The sequence below is a fragment of the Zootermopsis nevadensis genome, unplaced genomic scaffold (genome assembly GCF_977971745.1).
Source record: "Zootermopsis nevadensis isolate Lab colony 2312 unplaced genomic scaffold, Znev_1.0 Znev_ptg000022l, whole genome shotgun sequence".
Classification (NCBI taxonomy): Eukaryota; Metazoa; Arthropoda; class Insecta; order Blattodea; family Termopsidae; genus Zootermopsis; species Zootermopsis nevadensis.
In genome coordinates this window covers 15,834,860-15,861,490 of record NW_028259154.1, presented here as the reverse complement: position 1 = coordinate 15,861,490, position 26,631 = coordinate 15,834,860, and the positions used below count along the sequence as shown (strand labels likewise).

The 26,631-nt window shown below is 36.8% G+C and overlaps 1 protein-coding gene across 7 annotated transcripts in view; it reads right to left on the bottom strand.

Annotated features, from left to right (window-relative positions):
* Positions 1-26,631, bottom strand: part of LOC110839751 (uncharacterized) — a 61,043-nt gene that overhangs the window by 25,705 nt on the left and 8,707 nt on the right. For 5 of the 7 annotated variants that reach the window (XM_022084236.2, XM_022084235.2, XM_022084234.2 and 2 more), the window contains 4 exons: positions 11,079-11,176; positions 3,003-3,089; positions 2,342-2,529; positions 773-2,179 (listed from right to left, as the gene is read on the bottom strand). In XM_022084236.2, the coding sequence (XP_021939928.1) occupies positions 773-2,179; positions 2,342-2,529; positions 3,003-3,089; positions 11,079-11,176 (1,780 nt within the window). Of the gene's footprint in view, positions 1-772; positions 2,180-2,341; positions 2,530-3,002; positions 3,090-11,078; positions 11,177-14,676; positions 14,698-20,186; positions 20,208-26,631 lie in introns of those variants that run through there. The other 2 variants (XM_022084232.2, XM_022084233.2) reach the window with 2 other exon arrangements.

The following is a 26,631-nucleotide window of genomic DNA, read 5'->3' as shown; positions in this document are numbered from 1 at the left end:
TTATGGATTTGTACTGCTGACTGGGAAAGAATATTAGTGAAGGGACACAGTTTATACAAAATAATTACACAAAACAATACAGAAGAAGCTGAGGTGCTCGTTTGCCAACAACTTCAGCGTAACCTGCAGCATCTCCCACTGGTCTGAAAACTGAAATTGAAACAATTTAACAAATATCCTAAGAATATGACTCGTAACAATCTTGTAAGCAAGTCACATTTCATATTGCAAGACAAGTCTACACACTATTTAATTATCAGTTGTCTGTAAAACAACAACCAATTGAGAAAAATACTGTTCTGCTTACTCGAATTTATAAAATTATTATCGTCACTATCATAAAACAGTGCAACTATATCTCTGCACGGATCTAAATCATCTCTCTAAGATGGTACACTGAAATTATGTACCTTATTATAAAAAACACGACGCCATTTTGAAGTTATGATTCTCATTAACTCACTACAAACATTACAACTGAAACAATGATTTGCTCACAACATTGTAAACCTTAAAATAATAGTATTTTTATATATGTAAATATTTAATTACATATCTTATAAGTAATGCAAGTTAACTTCTTCATCTGTCTGATTTTGTTTCAACCTCTCCCTCCCAACCTATTTGAAATTCACCAATCATACAAATGTCGATATAAAATGGCCGATTCCCAACTTCATATCCCCAAAATTTTGACTTATATAAAGTTACTAATATGCTATAACACCCCACCCCACATTTATTTCCCTCCACCAATTGCACCCATACTTACGTTTTGGTCTGGGAGGAATTAACTTAATGCCCACACTCTTCTTTGCGTCATCAGTGCCTGTGTCAGCAATCATGGGCTTCAGCTTCTTTTCAGGGGGTGTTGACAACTCATTGGGAGGGGATGAACGTTTTAAGGATGGGAGTTTGACTGGTTTCTTATCCACAGGCGTAGTGGTCTTCTTGACCAGTCGTGACGGTGGTGGCTTCGCTTCCTCCTCCAGTCCTGTAGAACGGAACTTGGAATTGAAAGTCTTCACAGTCTTTGGGCGAGCGGAATCAGAAGGTTTTCTTGATTCTATGGATATAGAAGGCTTTCGGCTGGTTGATTCAGGAACAGGAGGCTTTTTAATGTCACTAGAAGAGGGCTTTTTAATATCAGACACACTACTCTGAGGCTCTTCAGGTCTGGGTTTCTTTGGTATTTTTCCCAATTTGCTTATTGCAGGTGGAATCAGCTTTGCAATAGCAGCTCTGTCCTTTTCAGAATTAAGACAAATTTTCTCATTACTCTGTTTCTTATCCTTAACTTTGCTAGTTTCCTTGTTGCTTTCTTTATCCTTTGATTTTTCTTTATTTCTGTCTTTTGAAGGTATCTTCTCTCTGCTCTTCTCCTTACTAGATTCAACTTTGGTCCTTCTTAGTTTATCAGACATCTTACTACTTGACTGAGCATCTTTAGGTTTCTTCTGAATATCTTTAGTTAAATTTGTTCCTTCTACATTGTTTTCCAATTTTTCAGATTTTACTTTCAATTTCACCATGGGAACTTTCTGTGGTTCTATACTCACTTTCACAGGTGTCTCTTCCGTTTCTTTTTTCAACTCTTCCTTTTTAGCTGCAACTGGATCATTTATCTTCATCACACCAGAACTAATCTTTACAGATTTTCCCTCTTCTGCAAATGAAGCCACACTCGAACAACTGTCCACACTGAACCTCCTGTTCGCCTTTTCCCCTGAGTACACTTTTGCTAATACTCGTTTTCCATCTCGAATTGTGATTTTATATACTGGCAACTGTCCAAGTGGAGCATCCCAGGCAACATCTTCACCCGAGTCATCTGATGCATCTTCAGTCTTGATCAATAGTTTGTGAACATCTATGTCAGAACCTAAGGTTTCTGCTTTCACTTGCACTACACTTTCCTGTTTAATTGGTGGTGGAGTCACATCTACTTTACACTCCTCGCTACAACTGTTAGTCTGCAATCTCTCACTACACAATTCTGTTCGGTTGACATCCTCAGTTACACTAACACATGTTGCTTCAGGCGTTTTGTTTTCTGTCCTAACCACTTCGATAGCTTTATTCTCCACACCAGCTATCTGATGGGCCCTTACTGCCTCAGTTTCTCCCTTTACTATCTTTAACCACTGTTCCACCAACTTACTTGCGAGCAACTTAACACCTGCAAATAGCATAAATATGCACATTACAAATTAAAACCTAGTTCTAAGGCACAGTATATCAATTTAACATCAAGTATTCCCTATGTTTACAGCATGTTATAAATTAAATTGAAAACTATTAGTAACAGGAACAATATTCATCCTACATGTGTGATACTTACTTTCATTGGTGCTTTCCTTGGAAAGGCCTTTTATTAGTTTAGGACAATTGTTTGTCTTTAACCTTTCCACATCAACTGGGCACATCAACAGTAATTCTAACAATTCCTGTATAAGAGGCCAGTTTTTGGCCACTATAGCATCAGACAACCAAGTGTGCGTCAGGTTCCATCCTCCAGCAGCCATGAACCTGAAAATATTCTTAATATTACTAAAAGCATGATTTACATTAACCAATTTTACCTCTATTTTGAGTAAAATCAAGGTGTCTAAAACAATAAGCTCCAAAACTGAATAAATGTGACTGCTGCAGACACACAAAAGGAACAAAGGGACGACATATCCATTGAAGTCTAATCAGAAATACAAGGCCCGACCAAGAACTTTAGTGAACGGCATCACCACTACAAGACACCTGGGAAGAATACTATGGCAGATACCACATAATGGAAAACATTTTGTATGCACATACAGAATTTCCACAGGCTAGCACCCTCAGTTGAACTGTCAGACTAAGATGTGTAAGCATACAGTTTTTGTTCTTGTGTTTGTGCATGCATGTACACATACAAAATGGATAGATTTGTGGAAATGACCAACATGAAATTGTTACAATTTGAGATTTTCACTTATGCTAATTGACTGATTAGTTCTGGTACTTACATGCCCAAGAGATCAGTTTTTGTTGTTTTCAATATCTGTATGTAGATACATTTGCTTACAAGTTTCTTCGAAAACTTCGTCATTAGGCTGTAAAGAAAATAGAAATGCATAAAATCTTCATATATAAAAAATTTAAGACATTTTAAAATTACAGAAACACAATGTTTTGAAAGTTCTACCAATTCTGAAGACATAATAATAGTAATATGACATTGTTATTAAGTAATCAAATTAAAATTAAATCTGTGGCGTAACAGCTCCAGAGAGCCAAAGCCGACTAGCTGACTGCTGGTCTCACGTTCACATGCCTAAGCAGAGGTGAACGATCATCCAACCAGATATAGGGTGACGTGTGGTCAGCACGACAAACCCCCAGCCATTGCTAGCTTTCCTGACCGGATATTAAGTAATCAAGGTTTCATTTAAGTGAGCAGATGTTTGCACATCTTACACACTAAACTTTAAGAAATTATGGCAATGCGTTATCCAATGGTCACAAAGAAAATACAGAACGTTCAAACAATAAAATAAATGACTTGGACTTCAACTGTAATTATATGCCACAGCTTACAGTTCACAGAACTACAGAGGGTGGAAAATCATACCGTAAGTTGAACAAACAAATTGGAAGAAGACTCTCAAACCGGTGGAACAGTGATAACTGAAGAATACTATCAGGAGCCTGAAGTGATGGTGGTGGAAGAACATGCATACCAATATTTAGGCAGCAACCCTGAAGCCAAACTTCAGGAAACTACAAAGACCATTGAAGTAAGCAGGCATTTTCAAAAAAGCCACTTTACTATATCACGACTCTGTTTTACTAACATCTAATGGTTTAAACAGACTTCAAAGTTAATAACTTTGACACAGAAAAACTGAAATACTGTACTGTTTCTCCCACTTCTTGCTTCTTAGCATCTTAGGCATTCATACACATTTTTACCATACAATAAATAAGGTAATTATATTAACTGAAACACGGAACAGCGAAAGCAATGTTAAATTGGAAGGGCTTCTGACAAGCAAAGACTGAATTCTATGTCTTGGAAAAACATCAAGGGCTCATGTAATCAGGTTGGTACATTTGAACAGAAAAACAAGCTTCACAGAAAATCTATGAAATAGTCACTCAACTTATAATATTACAATCCAACATGTAATGGTAATAGTGCTGCAACCTAAAAACCATACTGATTTAAAGTCACAGAAGAAAACAAAATTATGGATGACAGAAAAGACCTAAAATGGCATAAGTTTCCTAGTTTCATGCAAACTGGCCCATAGGTTCTAAGTTACTGACAGGAACAGACAGAGGCCCATCTGATTTAAAACAAAGTCAATCCAACTGCTGTGGAAATTATTCTCGCCATTTATGCAAGATGATGCAGCATTTATCAACCAACTTATATGTCCAATGCATAAAAAAAATTATGATACAGATGACAAATTTCCTAAGCCACAGGCTGACTCTTTTAACAGAAAATGTAACTGTAAATGAAGGTCCAATGCAGATTCATTAATGACCCAAAAATGAATTTCTTGCATTAAATGTACCACAGTCTCCATGTGAATTAAGGATGAATACCACTGCATAGTGAAGAGATGATTTCAACTGACACAGTAGCTATGCTTCAAACTAAGTTGACTTGGACACCCTTACATCAAACTGTAAACTATTCCTTGGCATCTCTCTTATGGTGAAAGAAATATGGGGTAAAGCAAACACTTTCTCTATGCATGTACACTGGATACTAATGTAGAAATGGTGTTAAAATTTTGGTGAATTTTAAATATTATAGTGAAAACCTTCAAGAACTGAAAAATGTCTGACACATGCAGATAAACTTTGGTAACACTATTACATTGACCAGGAGATAATTTGAATCAGAAATGAATCTTGCAACTTGAAATTAAAATTTCAAGTTCTTTTACATCCAAAACATGTAAACATTTTAGTGATAATGTATGTTCCTTGAAGTACTTGCTACTAGCACCACGCAGTCTAATGTTCCAAACAATCAGACCTTGGTATGGGATAATTTCCAATTCGGTATTCACAAGGTTCAAAATGCAAGTTTCTACAATATGTATGTTCCTAACTAAAATAGGACTCATATCTAACAAATTAAGTTATTTCCAGACTACAACACACTGAACATAGATGGAATAAGAATATTATCACATTTAAAAAATAATTGTTCTGGAGCATACAAACTGCAAGACATCTGGTATGACCGTGGCAAGTTGTTACAAGTCTTCAAAAGTACAAGGAGTTCTACCGAATGTCCATAGATCAAGCCAACTGAAAAGTTGGGGACCCGTAAAGGGTACCGGAAAATGTACAAACATTGTTAAACCGGAAAAAGAAGAAGAAATACTGTTTGTGAGTCAGCAATTAGGAGTTCAACCTAACAAATGCAGGTTAACATGCATTTCAAAATGAAATCATATAAAATCTAAACAGCACTCAGCATGAAAAAACTGCTGGAGCATTTAGGTGTCAAGAGACAATGTCCACTGTTTTTAATACAATTTCTAACATTTTACACCTATAACAGTACATTCATATTACAAATAGTATTACTAATCAGTACAATTTATAAAGCAATATTCAGAGCCATGTCAATCAGCACGTTAACACCAAGGAAAACCAGATTTCCAATAACAAGTATTAACAGAAGAAAAGTTGTATGATATTGGAGCTCAGCTAAAACACTTGACTTGTAAGCTTCTTAAGCACCATGCACAAGACACAGGAATATCAAAATGGGCCACGAGTACTGCTTCAATTATTCAAACCATGACCTTAACACTCCCCCACCCCAAGTTGTCCTTTTTGCATTCATGTGATCGAGAAGCCATTTCTGTGTTCACAAGCGTCTGGCAATGCACTGAACTGCATCATCTATCCAAATATCTGTATAAAGCATTACATAATACTTTTTAAAGATTTATAATGATGTGTGATTTTGCAGATAGCCTACATCTGTAAATATTTTCCATGGTCACTGTTACTTTTAAAGAAAAACTGAACTCCACACTTCTGAAAGATTACCTTATTTTTTTTTCAGATTTCAGTAACACTGGTGTTCTACAAACTTTTATGGCACCACCACGCACAGATTTTTTCAAATGTGTTCCACACAAAATTCATTTTGCCTAAATAGAACTTTTTCCTTGTCAGAAAACCTAACTTCAAAAGTTTTATGTAATATGCAGAATATACTTCAATAAATAAACAAGTAAATATAATTTTAGAATTTAACTTCATTATATGACATTCTTAATCTTGAAGTTCATGAAACTGGGTAGCTGTTCTATACTTGCATTTTCCAGCAAACTGAAGTTCCTGTTATACTGTTAAGTTCTGCTTAATTTAAAACACCGTGCATGCCAAAATACAGCTCTCATTTTATATGATGGTGAAAATAACAATATTTTAAGAACCCATTCAGTCCAGTCCCTGTTCTATCTCTAAACTAGTTCAGTCCAACATGAATGCATGCTGGTTTTATGTGCTTTTTAATGTGGCTGCTCACAGATGACCTATTTGTGTGTTTGTAACAAACTGTAGACTGAACTTTTATATAACACAAATTACACAGATCTTAGTACTGCAAATCTTATGCAAGTAAAAAAATAAATTAAAACAACTATTTTTGGCATAAATTCCTACAGGTTTTCTCTCATTCATCCCTAAGATAAAAATGGCTAAGTCACTGGACTGAGAAACTGCTGAATGTGTCTTTGCAGCGAGTTGCTGAAACCGAACAATTAAAATAAATGACATTTTAATTACCTCAGTTTTTCAAAAGTGTGAAGTAACATTCTTAACACAAAATAAATGTTTTAACTAGTTACAATTTCACAAAAAGTCTTGCCCAAAAACTATGTAAAATGGGTAGTTTTGAAACTACACTTCAATTAGAATAATTACTTAATACTTTACGTAGTTCTGCACTGATAATTTTCAACATAATGAACACAGTAGCCAAATGATACACTACTGTAAATTCTGTACAAAATGATGCAAGCAAAGATCAGCAGGGTCAAGAGCATTAGTATGTTCGTGAACATTAAGTAAAACTAAACTACAATTTTTGTTTAACATAAATGCTGAAGTAGTACAAACAAGCAAGTTATTGCTATATACTTTAACAATGCATGTAATGAATGACTTAACAGTGCCACTCATATATTTACATGTGTACTATCTCAATAAGCCTCCTTTTATCAACAGTGAATGTGTGCTCAATGATTAAAACATCCTGCACACAAATTAGCTTCGTCATGTTTAACATCCACAGAGCATACAAGAAATTGGTTAGTTTTTGATTCTACAATGTAGGCACAAAAAAAAATCCTATGTAAATAATGACCTGTTGATTTGGATTTACACTACAGAACTTCAGAATAATAAATTGGTGCAGCGCAAAATCAATAAAGAAATTTATCAACGCTATTAAGTCAACTTCTTGCTGCACAGAAAGTGGCAATTTATTGTACCAAAGTTTCTTTCAAAAGAACTTTAAACTTTGCACCTGCGTGTATTACAATAAATACTTGTCATTTTAGTATGAATAAACTGTTAAAATTATTTAGTTTAACACCTCTATCCATCAAGTGCAGTGATGAAAGTATGTTAGTTAGGAGAAAGGCAATGTTTTCAGATGGGTCCATAAGTGCTCTTGCATCACACAAGCAGTTACTTAGTGATAACAAGGAGAATCTCAAAATCCAGATTTTTTTATTCTGCAGAAAGCCTCCAACAATCTATAAAGTTCCTTACTAGAATACTGCAGAATGGTACAAAGTTATCTATCCTGTTTTGCTAGAGGGCCAAAGAAGTACAAAAAGACTCCAATACACAAAGATACGCCTCACGGTTTTCTGAATGATAGGGGTTCAAGCCCATAATCACTATTTTGATTTCACCCAACAAAGACAGTGATTCAATCCTTGGCAGCTTTGAATCCGGGAGCACCAACTTCTTTGGATATGCTAATTTATCTGACCAAAGTTGATTGTTTTAGAGAGTATCCTTCCTCAACATTTTCGTGAATTAGCCAGAAAATTTAGAAGCAGCAACCTCATCAACATCATCTTCTGCTAAACATTTCAAAATTGAAGCTATGCTCATTTGAATCAATAAAACCAGCCACCACTGACATTAAAATAGTCTTTCACTTTCTTGGGAGGATAATTACTCTTGCTAGAATCATAAATGCTCGAGTCTTTTCTTGATGGTTGTGAGATCTACACATAATTCTCTTTCATTCTAATTCTTTATCCAAGCTGAAAGCAAATTTTTCATTGTTTTCATTATCTCTGACCTTATTTTTACATTCTAGTAGGAGCGAAATGAAGTAGCATTTGCACAAATAGATTTTATTTCTTCAATTATGAATATTCCTGCAAATTCTTGGATTCCTGTGGCACAGCATCACGTTTTCTGGTTTCTTTCATTACATGAACCACATCCAACTTTTGTTCAAGTTGTATTGACTCATTATTATGAAATTGTTTAAAAGGCCAATAGTGAAATAAAACACAAATTGCACATGAATATTAGTGACCACACACACTAAAACAGTACCTGGAAAATACTGCACTGAAGGTTCCTGCTGTTATGCGATAGTTGTATTCATGTAAGATGTCAACCTATAGAAAATCGCATAGTAAAAATAGCCCCGTTATCTCCACAGAGATTAAATTAGTCCTATGAAAGTTTAAAGTGCCAGGAATGAAATTGCATAAGCAAATGTTTGCATTTCACAAACAGCTTTTACCGATTCATTGATCTCATTGGAGCAAATTCGCGTTAATGAAACATACGTAATTGCAGAGATGACTGTATTTATAATTTTTATTAAAAATCAGAGATGTAAGAATTACAATTCAGTATAAAAGCAGTACGAGACACATTGTAAAACGTTATAAATAATAGAATATTTTTTCTTCACTTTTTGACTTTCTGGTTTCAAAATCGGCATTATTCTGAATCGGAGCAAATCGAGGGCTTTCTGTATATCTAACCACATCCCTAATTATGGACTTCATATTAAGTAGCACTGATATTAATCCCACATCAAAGGCTTACATGGTAATCAAGTCAGGAATTTTGTGACCACCAAATGAACAGGCCTTCAAATCTGAAGCACATACTACACGGAGAGATCTTGCTCCAGGACAACACAGAACACATCTGATTAGTATTTTGTATATGACTACAACAGCCCCCAAGCTGAGCCCAAATTCTTCTACATTCCCAAATTTCAGTATCATGGTTGCAGCATTCTTTAAATTTTAATTCCAATGACTAATGTACAGGATTAATATTTGTCAAAATAATTGTAACACCAAACTTCACAGCAGAACAGAAAATGAACATAATTACTGCATGCAAGAGTTAAGGTCTTGTGTGTTAACTATAAATTTGGGGGGGGGGGGGGTGCTTACACCGAGCCAAACAGTTCTAAAGCCATTTTCCATAGGTTCTATAAAAATTGTATTTCCAAATCACATTTTTACGTATCATGGAAAACTAGTAACAAATAATGGCAGCAGCGGCATGTGGAACACAAGAATTTTTGGATTAATGCAGTACTGTCCGAGTGTATACAATAATTCTGTTCATGCACTTATAGGTCAGGAAAGAAAGTTGGAAACCATTGTTTCTTGTGAAGTGTTACCATGTAGCAAGTGACAAAAGTCGACTAATTCACAAGATAAAGTAAATTGCAAGATAAAGGATTGGTAGAGAATAAAGCAACATACTATGTATACCCACAGAACTTAACCCTTAATCAAATTTTGAACGGAATTACACTACTCTAAAGAGCAGCAATAAACAGCAAAAAATAATTTATTACAAAACAGTATTTCTCAATCCCATCTCCATTTCCTTTAAAGGACTTTTGCTGAGCAGCGCCTAATTGGCCAGCACATGCTTTGAGCAACGTATGTGGAAACTCACTCCAAGTATACAGCAGGAAAAAGCCCAAAAAAAAAAAAAAAAAATAACATAAGCTATAAATAATTCCATGTTATTAATTTATAAGTTTCATTTGACATTTCCTGGAAAAATGGTTATGAATGGTGACAGGCAACCCTTATTTGCTTTTAATTTGTGCAGAAGTAGTAGTATAAAGGATAGTAGTATGTGAAACCAACTTCCTGAGAAGAATCTATACAAGTATATTTTATGTAACTCCCTCAAATTACTATACAATCACTTGGATGTATATAAACATAAACAGACATGAAACTCTGAACTTCTCTTGACTGGTAATGAACTGCAGGCCTACCAGATGCCCCTTCAATGGTCCAAAAGGGCAAAGATCACATGGAGATAAATCTGGACTGAAATAAGGGTGAGGCAGCAAGAACAGAACAGTGTGTACTGCTTGCACAGAATGTGGACAGGCATTGCAGTAGAGGACAATGGCCCCTTTGGACAGCTGTCTGTAACTTGGCTCCGACTTTGGGTGTAAGTTTGTATTTCGAGATCACAGCAGCAGGCTGCATTCATTTTTTCTAACACAAAGCAAACACAAATAGGACCTTAGGCATACTGTGGCAGAGCACTCTGATGGCAGCATGTTTGATACAGGTTCATAGCCATCTATGAATTATTGGCACAATGGGAACACAGAAGAACAATTTCCCAAAACTGTAATCGAAGGCAGCAATAAATATCAGCTGCCATATGACATTCATTACACAAAAATCTGATGACAATACTACACTGTGCAACAGGACTTGGCACATCACCAGCCACCATGCTGGATGGAGTGGTCATTGTTAGAGCAAACAAAACACTCATCTACGCATGACGCATCTACAATATCTTATAAAACACTACTTCCATTCCAACACTGATTTGCCTACAAGAGTGAAACTAAAGCTATGTTCCCCCTGGAAAAATAAAAGTTCAGGCGGAATTTGACAACCTCCCCATCATTTCTTCCTTTGGCCTACTGTATGTGCTCTTTAAGGATGATGAGCATAATATAAAACTTTCTGAGTAAGTGAAGGATGCCTGTATTAATGTGTTAGCAATATCAGTCCTACCTTGCAAGCCTTTGTACTTCTTCCTTGCTTTTAATTCCACCTGCAGGGCTTAAGAGCACGCTCAAGCACTTGAGCAACTGAAGTGGATCAATGCGTGGCTGTAACAAGAGAACAATGGTAACAAATGTCATCAAGCAACAAACACTGTCACACAATATATAATGATCACAGGTAAAAACACTTCAAAACACAAAAGTAATTTTAAATCCAATACATCAATTTCTGCATACCTAGTTACACAGAAAATAACTCCTTACTGCTGGGTTCATTATATTTAATTATTATAATTATGATTTATTTACTGCAATTGGGTTTGCACCCAGTGGCAGTGGTCCTTACACTACATAATTACAACAAAATACATATAAACAAGTACACTCCATAGAACACCCTACACACATAACTAGACATCCACTCCTACAAAAACATTCCACCTTACACACAAATTTCAAAAACACACATCCATTAATTAATCACAATTATGGTTTATTTAATGATGCTGATTACTAGCACAGACTACATAATGTCAAATGACAGGATGATTATTAACAATAAATTTGAAAGAATATGGAAGAAAGTGCAGTCATGGCATAATCTGATGGCACTATCCTGACACCTGTCTGAATGGACTGCAGACAGTGCCCTCCCCTTATCATGATAACTGGACTCTGGGTTATGATGTGAACCACGAACATCGCAACAATGTGATGTTAGAATTACTATATTCTGCTCATGGGACAGAAAATTATTTGTAAATGAAGTACTCATTGCATGGGATGCTGTGTGGGAGTCAGGTTATGTCAAAGAAGAAAAATCACCACCTTTTTTTTTTTTTGTGAATCAGCAAGTAGCTTACAAGACAAAGATATCTGCACATTTTTAACAATGTGGTATGGATAATAGATACAAAAACCACACCAAACTCAAGGAATGTAAGGTTACAACAAAACACAGTAACTGAGAAACTCCCACACTGTTATATGTACACAGTAAATCAACAGTCAATGCAGATGTTAGAAAACTCCTTAAACATGACTTGTGGATAAAAATATAATGTACTGAACAAAAGTGTTATGTTGAGATTTAGAATGGTATGTCTGTAAAATTTGTGCTACGTTTATATCAGTAGAAAGAATTTCTCTTGAAAAGCAAGTGAGACAGAGTTGTAAGTTTCTTTATAACTGTTGATTTTACTATGAATAATATGTGCGTGCTTTTTATCAGCTTTCATTTGATTTTAACTCTGGATGTAAAATTAAGTGGGGAGAAGATAAAATGTTTCATGAAACACAAATATGATACTAACAAGGGAATGGACTGGTTAGTCATGTCGAAACCTCACCTGAAATTTTTCTCGTCTACAGAGCCCATCTAGTAATGATTGTCCACAAAATTTCAGCTGCTGATACGCTATGCAAGGGTGCGAAAAAATTGCTCAAAATTCGAATGTACATTTAAAAATTGCGCCACCGCGCACGCGCGTGACAGCAGCGCAGTATTCACCGGTACATTGCAATGGTGTGCGTGGGCCAGGCGATGAGAGGGCAGTGAAAGACTTAGGAAATCTCACACACGCGTAGTTTATTGAATAAGTACGTACATAGGAACCTTCCATGGCCTACTATGTACATGTACCAATTAATACACAACGCAGGAAAACATCTTTTCACTGCATTAAATCGTACTGAATTACTTAATTAAGCAGATAGATAATGATTTTAAATTTTATATGCTGCTTTGTTAGACTTCAATAATAATCCATTTTAAGCACTACTTACATTTTCCCGTCATTTTTACGGGTGTTTCTCTAGTACATTTTATATTGGGTATCAAGCAGAGCTCGCAGAATGCGTACGAAAAAATAATGTACAAAATTATGCACTATAAATGTGACAGAAATGTGAAGCAACAACAGAATTTTGAAGCATTTTTTCAATTTGCACCACGAACATCGAATTAAAGGTTTATTTGCACATTTCTCTAGCTCGCAAACTTGGCTTGTTCTGCGCAGAGAGAAGCTTCTAGCTCCTTGAAAATTAGTCTTTCGTTGCCTTCTCAGCGCCTGGCCCACGCTCTCCACTGCAATGTATCGGAGATTACCATACCACTGCTAGGCGAACTGACGTCAGAGGCAACCAACCAACCAACCAACCAAAAAGCTAACTGAGGGCGGAGGCCTGCGCAAGCGCAAGCATCGTCCCTACCTAGGTGAAACCATTCCTGCGCACAAGGCGCATTGCTGGAAATGGTAAACAGTCTTAATATAAGAAACGGAAATTTTGCTATCGCTAACAGGGTTACGTCGTGGCGGGAGCCTCGACCATTCAAACTGGGATCCGTTGCTGCTGATGGGAGGTCATCCCGTCAGGCAAGTTGTCCAAAGGAATTTGGTTGGTTGGATCTCCGGGGTTTGAACCCAGAGAGGGAGGGGCCGTTTCGGCTGAAGGCCTCTGCGGCATGGGGGGAAGATCACTTCAGCTGATGGCCTCCATGATCGGGGGGAGGGTGGCGGGCCGTGCCCCTATTAAGTTATACCCTGGCATTCGCCTTACAACTGAGGAAAAGCACGGAAAACCTCAGTCAGGGTAGCCGAGTAGTCTAACCACTCGTTGTGCCGACTTGGCCGTCTTTTGGGGACGGCCTCGGCTGGCCTGCTGAACATCGGTCGCCCTCGGTTGGCCTTCGGCGACCTCTGGCAGCCCTCGTTCGACACGAGTCCCACTGGACACAACCAAAAAGCTAACTGAGGGCGGAGGCCTGCGCAAGCGCAAGCATCGTCCCTACCTCTCTCCAGGCTGTCAGAGGCGGACTGTTGACGCCAATATATACCAATGCGACAATGCCGAAGGAAACTATGAAGTAACAATTTGTAAAGGAATGGAGTGCAATACGGTTTATTAGTCTATTATACTGCATGCATAAGATATGAGAAATGAGCCTTACGGCATGCTCAGTCAATATTGTTCCAGGTGTGGTTTAGAAATCCCAATACTTCTTATTACATTGTACACCTGGAACAATATTGACTGAGCATGCCGTAAGGCTCATTGTCGTCAAAAAATGACGTCATCAACAATGTTACGTTATTTGTTTACTCGGCATTGTTGTGTTGGTACTAACACAACAATGCCGAGTAAACAAATAACGCTTCACAGCTACGAGATCACCAACCACCAAGCCAGTCGCATGATCACTGCTCCAGAACGCAACCAATCCCCCCAAAGGGGGGGGGGGGGGTGTTGGTCAAGTGTTTAAACCCCCATTCGGGGGGGTTAGTTTAGTTTCTTACTCAAGGGTTAAACACTTCAATGAGACACTAAACTAACCCCCACACCGAAGGGGGTTAGTTTAGTGTCTTACACAAGATTTTAAAACTTTTTAAAAACTTGACACCCCCCCCCCCCGAGGAGCGCTCTGCTCTAGTTTATATAAAAGCTTACCATTGTCGTTCTATATTTACAAATATTTTTTTTAGTTAAAAAGTTGACAGTGGAACCACGGTTACGGAGAATCTGACGTAAATACGTCTCTGTAATGTACTGAAATGTAATAATTCTTATATAAGATAAGTACTTGTGATATTCTAAAACGTTTTTACCAGCATAAAATTATCTACTCTACGACGCACTTCTTCTACAACCGATTCATAGCTCAGCTCTTTCCACAATAACGAAAGCGGATTGTTGACGGCAGTAATGAAACACAACAATGCCGAATAAACAGATGACGCAACAATTAGTTTCTTAGGTAACATAACAATGCACTCAGGAGTTCATATAAAAGCTGACCATTGTTGTCGGTCCATATTTACACATTGTTGATATGGATCTTACACTTTTACTTTCACTTTTTTGCCGAATGACACCGAAATTTACTCGAAGATATAATTTGGTTACATTCCATCCTAACTGTAAAAATCATAAATTAATATTAAATATTTTCTCTATAAGAAGGAAATAAATTTAAAAGCAATGAAAAGAGGCACGAAGAAAATTTTACAATTTCATTTGCACTTATTTAAAAATAACGTCCGGTTTTAGTATACTTGCCCGGGCGCTGTTGAGTCCATCCCTGGGTGAGAGAAAAATGTTTCCTTCGTTCGATTCTCGGCAAAGATGTTTTTTGTTGTTCGGATAGTAAGTACTAGGGAAGAATGGCGCTAAGGCAAATTTCGTTTGTCCCTGGAAAGGATCTGATTAACTAAGGTCACAAACCCGAAAACTGTCCTGAGTTCCAGAAGATGAATTTACAAGAAACTGTCGTATTTCCCCTTAGTAAACACTGCAGAACCTACTGGTCATTTGCAAACTTGAAATTGTGAGTTCACATGTTTCTTTACTCGTTCGCTTGTAGCTCGTGAAGAAGAAACCTGGCGTAATTATTCCTTAATACAAATGAGAGAATACTGGAAGGTCAGAACTCTGGGAAAAGTGACCTGAGTTCTATTTCCGGCAAGGGCGGCTCCTTCAACTCCGAAACTAAACAAGATACAACAACGGTGCCAGGATCAGAGTTTTTTACTTGGAAGAGGAGATTACAGAAACAAAGACCTCAAAACTGATAAACCGTCCTGGATTCGAGTCCTGACAAGGATGGTTTCTGTTGATAGGATCGTTAACTGCGATAAAAGAACGAAGCAAAGGCAAAATACGTTCGTTCGGAGAGGAAATTACAGGACCTAAGGTCACAGACACGAACTGTCCTGGTTCGAGTCTTTCTTAAGATGTTGCTTATTGGGGTAAATTTTACTGGTATATTAAAGAATACACATTTAATGATTAGGCCTATAAGCTTTACTGAAATTAACATTGATAAGGAATGTAAGCAGTTGTCCAATGTTCCTGCGGTATACTCTACGCACTCTTCGAGTAATAAATAGCCCAAGCATTTTAATCACTCACTCTATGGTGCATCACAGACGACAACAGAACCGCAAAAATAAAGAAGACGGCCATGCTGATTTCGGAGGTTCGTTTGATTCCCGGTCGTAGGTCAGAAACAAATAACATTCACTCCCTTGTATTTCATGACAGCCTGGTGCTTGGTTAAGCATTACAGATAACTGTACCTTGCCCTTAAAATTTAAAAATAATGAAGCCTTCACCTTCATACTTTTGTTAAAATGAATTATCAAGCAGAATATAATTGTTTTGCAACCTAAAATTGTCTCTTGGCATATTTAAATTACAACACAAAATATGAACAAAGTGGACAAAGAACACGAGCAATAAAAGAAGTTACAGAGTGGTGGGGATGGAGGAAAAGGGGCTACACATCACAGTTTGTGCAAAAACCAATTTTCTCATTAATCCACTCAGCTGTACAAAGGTTCGAATGCAAAACATGAAAACCAATCAAAGTCTAAAGATTTATGATGGTGCATTATAATATGTGGAATCATTATTTTGTACTTCGTCCGTAATCTAAATTATAAAATGTTTCTCAATCTGTATAGATTATTCTTCGAATTTAACTTTGTATCGCATATTTGCGGTGGCACTAAGTCTTGAAGCCGACTATACTTGCAGGTGTTTTATATGCCACTTTGTGGAAACAATGCACAGAAACAAAAGACTGCTCTCTCACTCATCCATGGCTACTATGTAAGTAAAGTTTGTCCCACTATACGCCATGTAGGCGCTGGGGGGGAGTGGAGGTATAGCTCCTCTCTTCCTTGACCTCGGCACTAGATGGGGGTGAGTGGTCAGCATCACGCCCCGGCCGGCTTTACCCCCGGGAAAGGACCCCGGTACCCATTGTAGGGGAGGCTGGGTGGGCCCCAGAGCCGGTCTGGACGCAGAGGCTAGAGGAAAAATCCTCTGCCCCCGTCGGGGATCGAACCCCGGTCGTCCAGCCCGTAGCTAGTCACTATACTGACTGAGCTACTATGTACATGTAGTAAAACCTCTCAAGTTGGACACCCCTATATATTGGACACTTTTCGTGCACTAGGCTTCAGTGCTATTCAGGGAAACGTTTACAGTTACATATTTTGTAGTTTTGAATTACTGACTGATGAATGCCCTCTGTCTGGAGGATTAACTTATACTAAATTTTTGAGGGCATTTGAGTATGTTGGGGCAGGGGAGTAATAGCATTCTAAGTAATACATCTAAAATATTCTGGTTTCGAGACAAACCACAAAGTTGTACAATTAATAATATCAAAGTTTTGCAGGCCTCTCTGTACACAGAAGCATTAAAAGTGAATTTTTAAAGAAATCAAAATGCACAGAAATTATTGTTGACCACCAAGAAATGTTCTAAGCAGCATTTAACATATTTCATCCACGCAAGATATTTCAGATTTTAAACAAGTTGGATTCCTTAAGTTTCTCTGCAAATATTTGTAGCAAGCATTTACAATTGGACCCAATTGACTGTTATCCTCTGATTCAGTTCCATTTTTGCAGCTTGGCAGTGGACCCTCCTGACTTCCTGGCCAAAATATTTGGTCTACACTCCACTTTTTCCACATTTTATTTTGCACTATTAGTTATTTTGTAAGTCCAGCAGAAGAATCATTCCTTCAATTTGCCATCACGCTTATGGTGCGGGTGACATGGGTTCAGTTCCCAAGTAGGCTTCTTTTGCCACCAGGTATGTAATGACTGTGGTGGCCATAAAATGTCATTTATTTTTCAAGTTTCTGCATTTATATTCTTCATTCTATCACTCACATTCAAGAGTGAGAAGTGCAGTTTTCCTCAGAATTTCATCAAACACAGATGTTTGGCATTACATTGCCTTCCATTGCTTAGAATGTATGTTCTGATCTACACTCTGTCAAAACCAACAGGCAATTGACTGTATTTTTATCATTTCTCAAGTTTGGGGTAGCTCCTACCAAAGTACAATTTTCCAATCTTACACACACATTTTGTGAAGGACTGCCATGGAAGTATAAATCTAACACATAACCACCATCAGTATGCGAAAAAGCCGAGTGTCTACACTTAATATTTTGGCTAATAAGTCAAATGGAGGGTCCAGTGCAATACTGCAAAAGTAAAGTCAGTGAGTGACACATGTCAGCTGTTTTACTTCCAGGGAAATAGGCACTGGTATTCACTACACAGGAGATTGGTTGGACTCAACAGCTAGTCTGGACATAGCGGGTGAAAAAAGACGGCCTCTCATCCCTGCTGAAAATCAAACAAATGTTCCCCTGTCTATAGCCAGTCACTACCTTAACCTTCTCAAGCAGTACTTCATAAATATTTACAATAATCTAATCGTTTGTCACTGTGTTACAAAATTAACACTTCTACTGGTAATCTGAGATCAAAATACAACTGCCTCCAACAACCTACAGAAGCCAGGAATAAACTGCTGATAACCACTATTACAAACTTCCATCAACTGTAGTTGTTTTATCAGATGAGAAATGTTTGAATGGTAAATAGAGGATGAAGATGGAGGAAATGGTACTTGGCATTCGCTTGGTAGGATGTAGAAAAACTACTAAGTCTTGTGAGCATGGCTAGTCTGCATGCAGAATTATGTCCCACTGATGTGCTTTTATCTCTCAGTGACTTGCTCTGCATATAACATCAGTATTATTATCAGCAGATCAATACTGTATCAAATAGGAAAAAAAGTGCTACTTTGTTTACAGGAACTGGAGCTGAATAAATGAGACAGATTCGTTAAAATTAAAAACCAGAAACTACTGGATGCACCTACAGGTGCACATCAGATCACCTTGAATCATAATTACAGATACAATTTGCTTTAAATAAATAGACAGGGAAACAAGGATCAGAAGTATACAGGGTATATTTGGCAAAGCTGAAAGAACTTCAAAATTCAATATAAAATTGTGTCAGAAATAATCATGCTCAATACTACTGTGTGTATGTCCACTCATTTGAAATGTTTTAAAACCTACGACAAGCTTTTAAAGAAATAATTAGTAATCCTATGCCTTCTAAAATTGACATTTTTAACTATGTCTGCAACAAATAGCAGCCCAAAAATCAAAAATTTCTGGTTTCATTAGAGTGCAACTTTGAGATTTCATCCTGATGGAGCAAAGTGATAAAACAAACAATCACCTGACATCTTGCTGACCAGAATTCACTGCCTTGACTTATGTGTTCCCTTGCTTGTTCAGTGTAGAAAGAACCGAGTCAAGACCTGTCCTTCCTAACAATCTTGTCTTATCTGCTGTGTGGTTCCAGCCTAAATGTCAGGCATGCCACCGACATAACAGTGTATAGAATTTTATGGCAATGGTTAACATTTTGGTTCTTACAAACTGTGTGCAGTAGCATCATAATGACAATAACACAACCACCAAAGAAAATCCATTCTCTGTTCTACAAATGAATTTAATTAAAAATTCACGAAGAAACTTTGTTCAATAAGTCAAAATATGACAAGGAAATGAACACCTAACCAAGTGTCAATTATACATATCACCAAAAAATTAATGATACTGGAAGTCTCATGCTGTTGAAATTGTCATTAAATCTTGAACATATAATGCCACAAAATAAGATAATCTTATAATTACAGATTCTGCTTCTAATATGCTTGTGTCTAAAGATAAGAAATAGCATTATTTAATGGGCTACTTATACCTGAACCCTGGCAACAGCTGGTGGTCAGAATGCTATGTCCAAACAATGGAAAAATGTTTATACTAGGTAACTGCTCAAAACATTTAGAACATCTGGTAAACTTAATTAGAAAAATTGATCTGCAAACTCAAAAATTAAAATTTTAAAAAAGGACAGATATTTCAGTGATTTAAATATGTATCTCCTGTAAGATACCCCTGAAACCAACCAGCCAACCTCTACCTCAATGCAAGCAGGAAAGATGTCTACAGCCTATGTCACACATGCCTGCATTTATTGGGGTCATGCATGGATAATTAGGATCTTGCTGTAATAGATTCTTAAAAAATGGTTCACAATTTAACCTGGAGACAAATACCAAAGCTACCAACAGTTCAACATGGATGCATTAGATTCAGTAAATGAACATAAAAAGTTGACAGTGGAACCACGGTTCCAGAGATTCTTTTGTAAATACGTCTCTGTAATGTAATGTAATAATTCTTATATAAGATAAGTACTTGTGATATTCTAAAAGTTTTTACCAGCATAAAGTTATCAAGTCTACGACACACTTCTTCTACAGCGATTCACAGCTCAGCTCTTTCCGCAATAACGAAAGCGGATTGTTGACGGCAGTAATGAAGCACAACAATGCCGAATAAACAGATGACATAACAATTAGTTTCTTAGGTAACATAACAATGCACGCAGTTCATATAAAAGCTGACCATTGTTGTCGGTCCATATTTACATATTGTTGATATGGATATGTCAAAAGCAGGGTATCTTGTAGAAAATGATTTCGTAAATTTAATATACTTCCACTTGCAAATGAATTTATACTCTGCTTGCTATCATTTGTGGTGGAAAACATGGATAAATTTAAAAGAAATACAGATGTACATAATTTAAATACAAGACGTAAACATGATCTCTATGTGCCAAATGCTAACTTTACTAAATATCATAAAGGAGTGTACTATACAGGTATCAAGTTATTTAATAATCTTCCACCAACAATTAAAAGTCTAAATTATGATATAAAGGTATTCAAGCATGCATTGAAAGATTACCTCTTTACTCACTCCTATTCTGTAGATGATTTCATCTCTGCTGAAAATGTTTAAGCTTTATATCCATAATCTACGTATATATAAAGCAAGTTTTGTATTTATATTTAAAATTCTGAGGTTTATGTATATTAATTTGTAAAATTACTTTTCATACTTGTATTGCAGAATCTGAAATTTATGTACATTGATATGTGAAATACATTCTTGTACTTGTGTTGAAAGTTCTGAAGTGTATGTATATTGTATGAAATGACATGTTATACATCCTTTGGTTGAGTCTTAAGAATTACCTATGGAATGTAAATAAACTCTACTCTACTCTACACTACACGTTTTCCTTTCACTTTTGCCGAATTACCCTTCTGTATAGATGTATTTCCGTCAAAATGACATGAAATTGAATTTACAGCAGGTGAACATGCAAATGAAGGATATGTGTAGGTAGGTTATGCGATTTCCTTTGTTTCAATATGGAACAAAGTTGGCAAGCACTTGTTATGTAACAATGAGGCAATTTTCGTAAGTCCATTTTAGCAGTGTTACCCCCTGCCACAAAGCAACATAAAAAATACTTAAAGACCACAAAACTGCCCAGGTAACATTTCTTGATCTACAGTTTACTACTTACTTTAATATATGAATGACTAACTCATGAAGCTGACAGGCTGACATTTACACAGCTAATCAAATTCCTGCTTTATATGGAACGAGAAGTTTCATTACCACTCCCACTATCCTGAACCAGATGAAACCAGTTCACACAAAAAAATAGTAATTTCCAAGTACTCATATTTATTTATTAGATGTATAATACATCATATATAGACATAAAAAGACCACTAGCTATTTTCACAAAACAGGATAAAGCTGTAATGTGTGGGGCTGTGGCACTTAATGGTAACTACCCCCCACAAAGTTAAAAAAAAATTGGTTATACTGCATAATGTAGTTTTATTGATCATTTCACTTCTAATTTATGTGGCTGATCTTACAACTATGCTCCCTCTTTCCACAACTTATCTACATTCTTCAATCCACGACAGCTTTCCTAACCTGGTGTTCCCATCATGATCTCAGCCTCCCTCTTTGGCATTTTCCTTTTAATTTTATGTTTAAAACTTTCCTGACATTCTCTTTGTTCATTCTTGAAACACATCCACACCATCTTATTCGTATAAACTGATATGTAATAAAATATTATTACACACTGTAACTAACCCCTGAAGCATCTTCATTTGATTCCCGTGTAACTATGTCATCTGCATAGTGCACGCTCAATTATTTTTCAAGCTAAATTATTCTGTCATTTTATTTCCCACCTGTCTTCTCAGTTTCAAATGTGACTCACATTTTTAGACAGTGCTAAGCAATACAATTCAAATGGGTACCGAGGTCTTTTCCCAGGAGTAAAGAGCAGCCATGGCGTGATGCTCAACACCCACCCCTACTTAGTGCCAAGGTTAAGAATGAGTAGGAGCTATACCTCTTCTCCTCACAGGTACCTACATGTAGCATACAACAGGACAGCTTTACTTTTTTTTTAAATCTCATACAATTTTAAAGGAAGTATGGGAATAATTTATTGTGTCTACTTTCCTTCAAATGTTATCTACCAACCATATATAATGAAGACAACAGGAACTATAAATCAATAATTAAACAATTTATGATCAACTTATGAACATAATTCCCACTAGCATAGATACTGCCTACTTTGTCACATAACATCAGAGTTTCAGCACTAACCAAACTAATTAACACACATGTAGAAGTATCACGTTTATAATCTATTTCCACGAACAATTTTGTTTCTCAAGCTCCAACTGCAAAAGATAGATGTAGCTCATGCATGGCTCCAATGTTCAAATTTTATAGATATATATACCCTTAAAAATAGCGGAGGTTACAAATATCTACAATCACACATTTCAGGGCCTACACCAAGTGGCAACAGTTTTGCTCCCACCTCACAATTCAAAGATCCACTATGCTGGTATTAGTCAAAAATTAAAAAATTCAAAGGTAGAGACAGGGTCACATTGATAAGTAGTCTTCTGCATTTTTCCACAATAATACACAATTTTCATTGATAAACACCACAACCACACTGTGCCTGTAGCCACCCCACTTAATGGTACATGCACCTTGTCGTGGTGGTGGGGCTTGAGTACCTCAGTGACCCCAAGAGCTATGCTGGTGGTAGCATAGCTACTGGTAGGGCCTCCCTAGCCAGATTGGTCGAGGGGGAGAGGTCAGACTAAGACAGGTACCCTGGTCCTCCAGGTTGAGGGTTGGTCGCAAGGCAAACAACCTTGCACCTTAAAAAGGAAGATGTTTCAAAACCTCAATCAAAGCCTCAGACAGAATGGACCTAACAATAGGACCAAATGGATGAGGAGAATTGAGGAGGCCATGGACCAAATACGGTCCGGAGAGCCATAGAAGAAGAAGAAGTGAATGTAGCCATGAGAGGAGGGGAAAGTTTAATACAGTACTCTTAGCACCTAACCTTACTTATCCAACATTACTTCAAAATTATTAGGGATAACAAACAGAAATTACTCTCATTCAGAAAACAAGAACTAAGTTTAGTGAAACCCAGAACACAGGGTTCTTAATTTGCTTAAGCTTGTATCAGGATGACTGAACAAATCAGGCAATACTGTTAGTATGTAACTGTGGAGCTTTAAGCAACAGTATTTTGATTCAGCCTCTTTTGCAATAGCAGTGTTTACTGAATTTGTGTTTTGGTCAACTGTCAAAAAGGGATCTAATATTTTGAAGAGGGGCATCACTAAATTTTTAATAAGACAGGTCAAAATGCCATATAGCATTTAGAAAACAATTCTTGGAGGCAAAAACAGATGTACAGCACAGGTTTTTGTGAGGAGACAACATATTTCAAGAAGGCATACAAGATGAATGATCCAGCTGTTCAAAACCTTCAGAAACAACAGAAATGTGGCGAGTGGCTCAGAATACTGATATGATTGCACAGGAACTGAACACCAATATTCTTTGAAAAGTTGTCACACAGCTTGTCAAAGAATAGCCTACTTTCTTTATGGAACCAATCGGTTCATCATAGTGTTCACAAAAGCCTGTCACCGGACTCTATCCTGAGCTAGCTGCATCCACTTCACTCCATCGATTCCCACCCCCTTAAGATTCATGTTAACGTTACCCTCCCATCCATACTGAAGTCTCCCTACTGGCCTCCCAACCAATACTCAATAAACACCCCTCCCCTCTTCCATGCATGTCACATGTCTCACCCACCTCAGAAAGTGAGGTAAACTAATTCTTAACCTCAGCACTAGATGGAGGTGAGTGGTCAGTGTCATGACCTGGCCATGCTTTACAACTGGGAAAGGACCCCGGTACCCATTGGATAGGAGGCTGGATGGGCCCCAGAGGCTAGACGAAAAATCCTCTGCCCCTATCGGGAATCGAACCTCGATCGCCCAGTCCGTAGTCAGTCACTATACTGATTGAGTTACCCACTCACTTCATTCTCCTCAATTTAATCACACCAACAATATCAGGTAGGAACACAGTCTGAGAAGCTCATCATCATGCAATTCTTTAAGTCCATGTATTGTCCTTTTGCACTCCCATTTTCTTCCCTTCAACAACAGTAAACCAATGTTAACCATAAATCTGTTCCTACCAAACAGCAGACCTTCAAATTACAGAACATTTGACAAGGAGACAAGCAGGCATTGATTAGTAGTAAAAACTACAAAACTTTACATCCCCCAAAACTAAAATTATATACCTTTCACATAAAAGACCAACAGTATACATTTTAATTTCCCTTCATTTGATAGCTTAGTTTATATATATTGATTTAATTAAGTCAAAGCTACAGCTTGCCTCTGCCACATGGAAATATCTTACATTGACCAACTTCAATAAAACAAAGGAAATTCAACAATTTGCTTCTTCTATTTTTTTCGGTTTGATACTTTGCATAATGACTTAGTAGTGTGCCATTTAAATTTTGGAACACTATCTCTGATGACAACAAAATGCTTCATTTCTTATCAATGTTTTCAAGGGCAAAATCAATAGTCATTCCATAATGGACACTGGTGGTATTAATGTGCCAACAAGGCCTTCAGCTATGTGTGTTACTGCTGAAAATGACATGCACAGTTTTGGACATTTCTGGCAAAACCACTGTCTCCTTAGATAACACCATACAGGTGTCCAACCAGGAGGGTTAACTTGAAATAGAGCCAATCACCTACCTAATTATTTTAACTTAGATAAAGTTTGCAGCTGGGTGCACTGGACACCTGGTCTTCACATGTGAAAATGTATCATTCACTCTAGCAAATCCAGGTAGACTTATTATCTATTTGTATGAGTTTTTTTGTATGTATGTTATACCCTCCTAAATTACAATAAATTTAGTTTCTCCTCATATACATTTTAAATTGAATATTTTGAATCTGTATTTAAATTAACCCATTACAACTTTCTAATGTTATCTTTGCATCAGTAAATAATACATATTATATCCTGCATACATGTTTGGCCAGGGTGGATAAGTAAAGTGAATGGTGTTCAAGCGGCAGACACTGAATCTGTGGTAATGAATTCAAATCATCACAGAGATCAGTGTTCCCTATTTACACACCATCAATCTGAAATTAAAAGCAATCATCTGATCCTGAAAGTTACTTCACTATCACTTATAAACTTCTTGCACCATAAATATTCCCAGAGAAAAGCATTTTCTTTACCGCATGAGCAACCTCATCAAAAGAAATAACCCTCTGATCCATCTGGATATCATATGATGGTATTACATGTCACCATTATGGCTGCAACTTTTCTGAAAGTGTAATCATTTGCTAAAACTGGCAAATAGGTTACCAGTACAGCTTAATGGTGAATAAATGCCCTAGTCAAAAAAGGACCTTCTACCAGAAGAGTACAAAAATAAGCATTACCATCAAATGCAAGTAAAACACTGATGCACTACCCACACCTAATATAATATTATTATTCTGAAATTTCCAACTTGTTAAATTTCCTTTCAAAGGTCATCATTCATCAAACAAAACTGTTGCAGAACTTATGAATGATTACGTTTCTACTACACCGACTTCCAGTACTGTGAATATTTTATCTTCGTGTTACTGCTTGGCACCAAGAGTTCATTTTACTTATTGAAATATATTATAGATTATTGCTGTAAGCAGCAATTTTCTTTCTGGGAACATTTATTACTTAAATACAGATTGTCATATTAAAACAGTTATTTGCACTGTTATCATGCTTATAATTTTAAATTACCTGAACAGTTACATATCGTTTTAAGAACACTGCCATACACCACTTCAGGACTCTAGATTAGAAGCCAGTATCACTCTTACTTCACAAGTATGTCTGTTTTATCTGTCATTACTGGTTGTAAGGAATTAATATGAGGTGGGTGTGACCTCCAATGGTACAATGTTCATACCAAATTTACATGAAAATAGCACAAGTGGTTTAGAAGTGGGTAAAAAAGGGCCATAAACACAGACAATACAGTGACCTTACAAGCCTACTCATTTCCTCCTGAAAATGAACACATAAAAGACGCCTGTTGAATTCAATTAGTCCTAGTAATGCTGTTAAGAGTACAATGAAAGAAAATATTCATTACAATTGGCCTAAATAATTACTGTAAACATGTATTTGCAGTCAATAGAAGTTATTTACAAGTAATATGGAAGTGGATAGATGTCCTTCAACCTACAATGCTCAAATGTGATATGTGGAATCTTACACATCACTCATTTTATGTAAATCTTTTAACAGAATTATCACTTCTTCCTCTTTATGGATTAGCACATTGTCTGTTCTGGTCTGTAGTTTGCCCTCCATAATTTCCAGGGACCAGCAAACCAAGATTTGC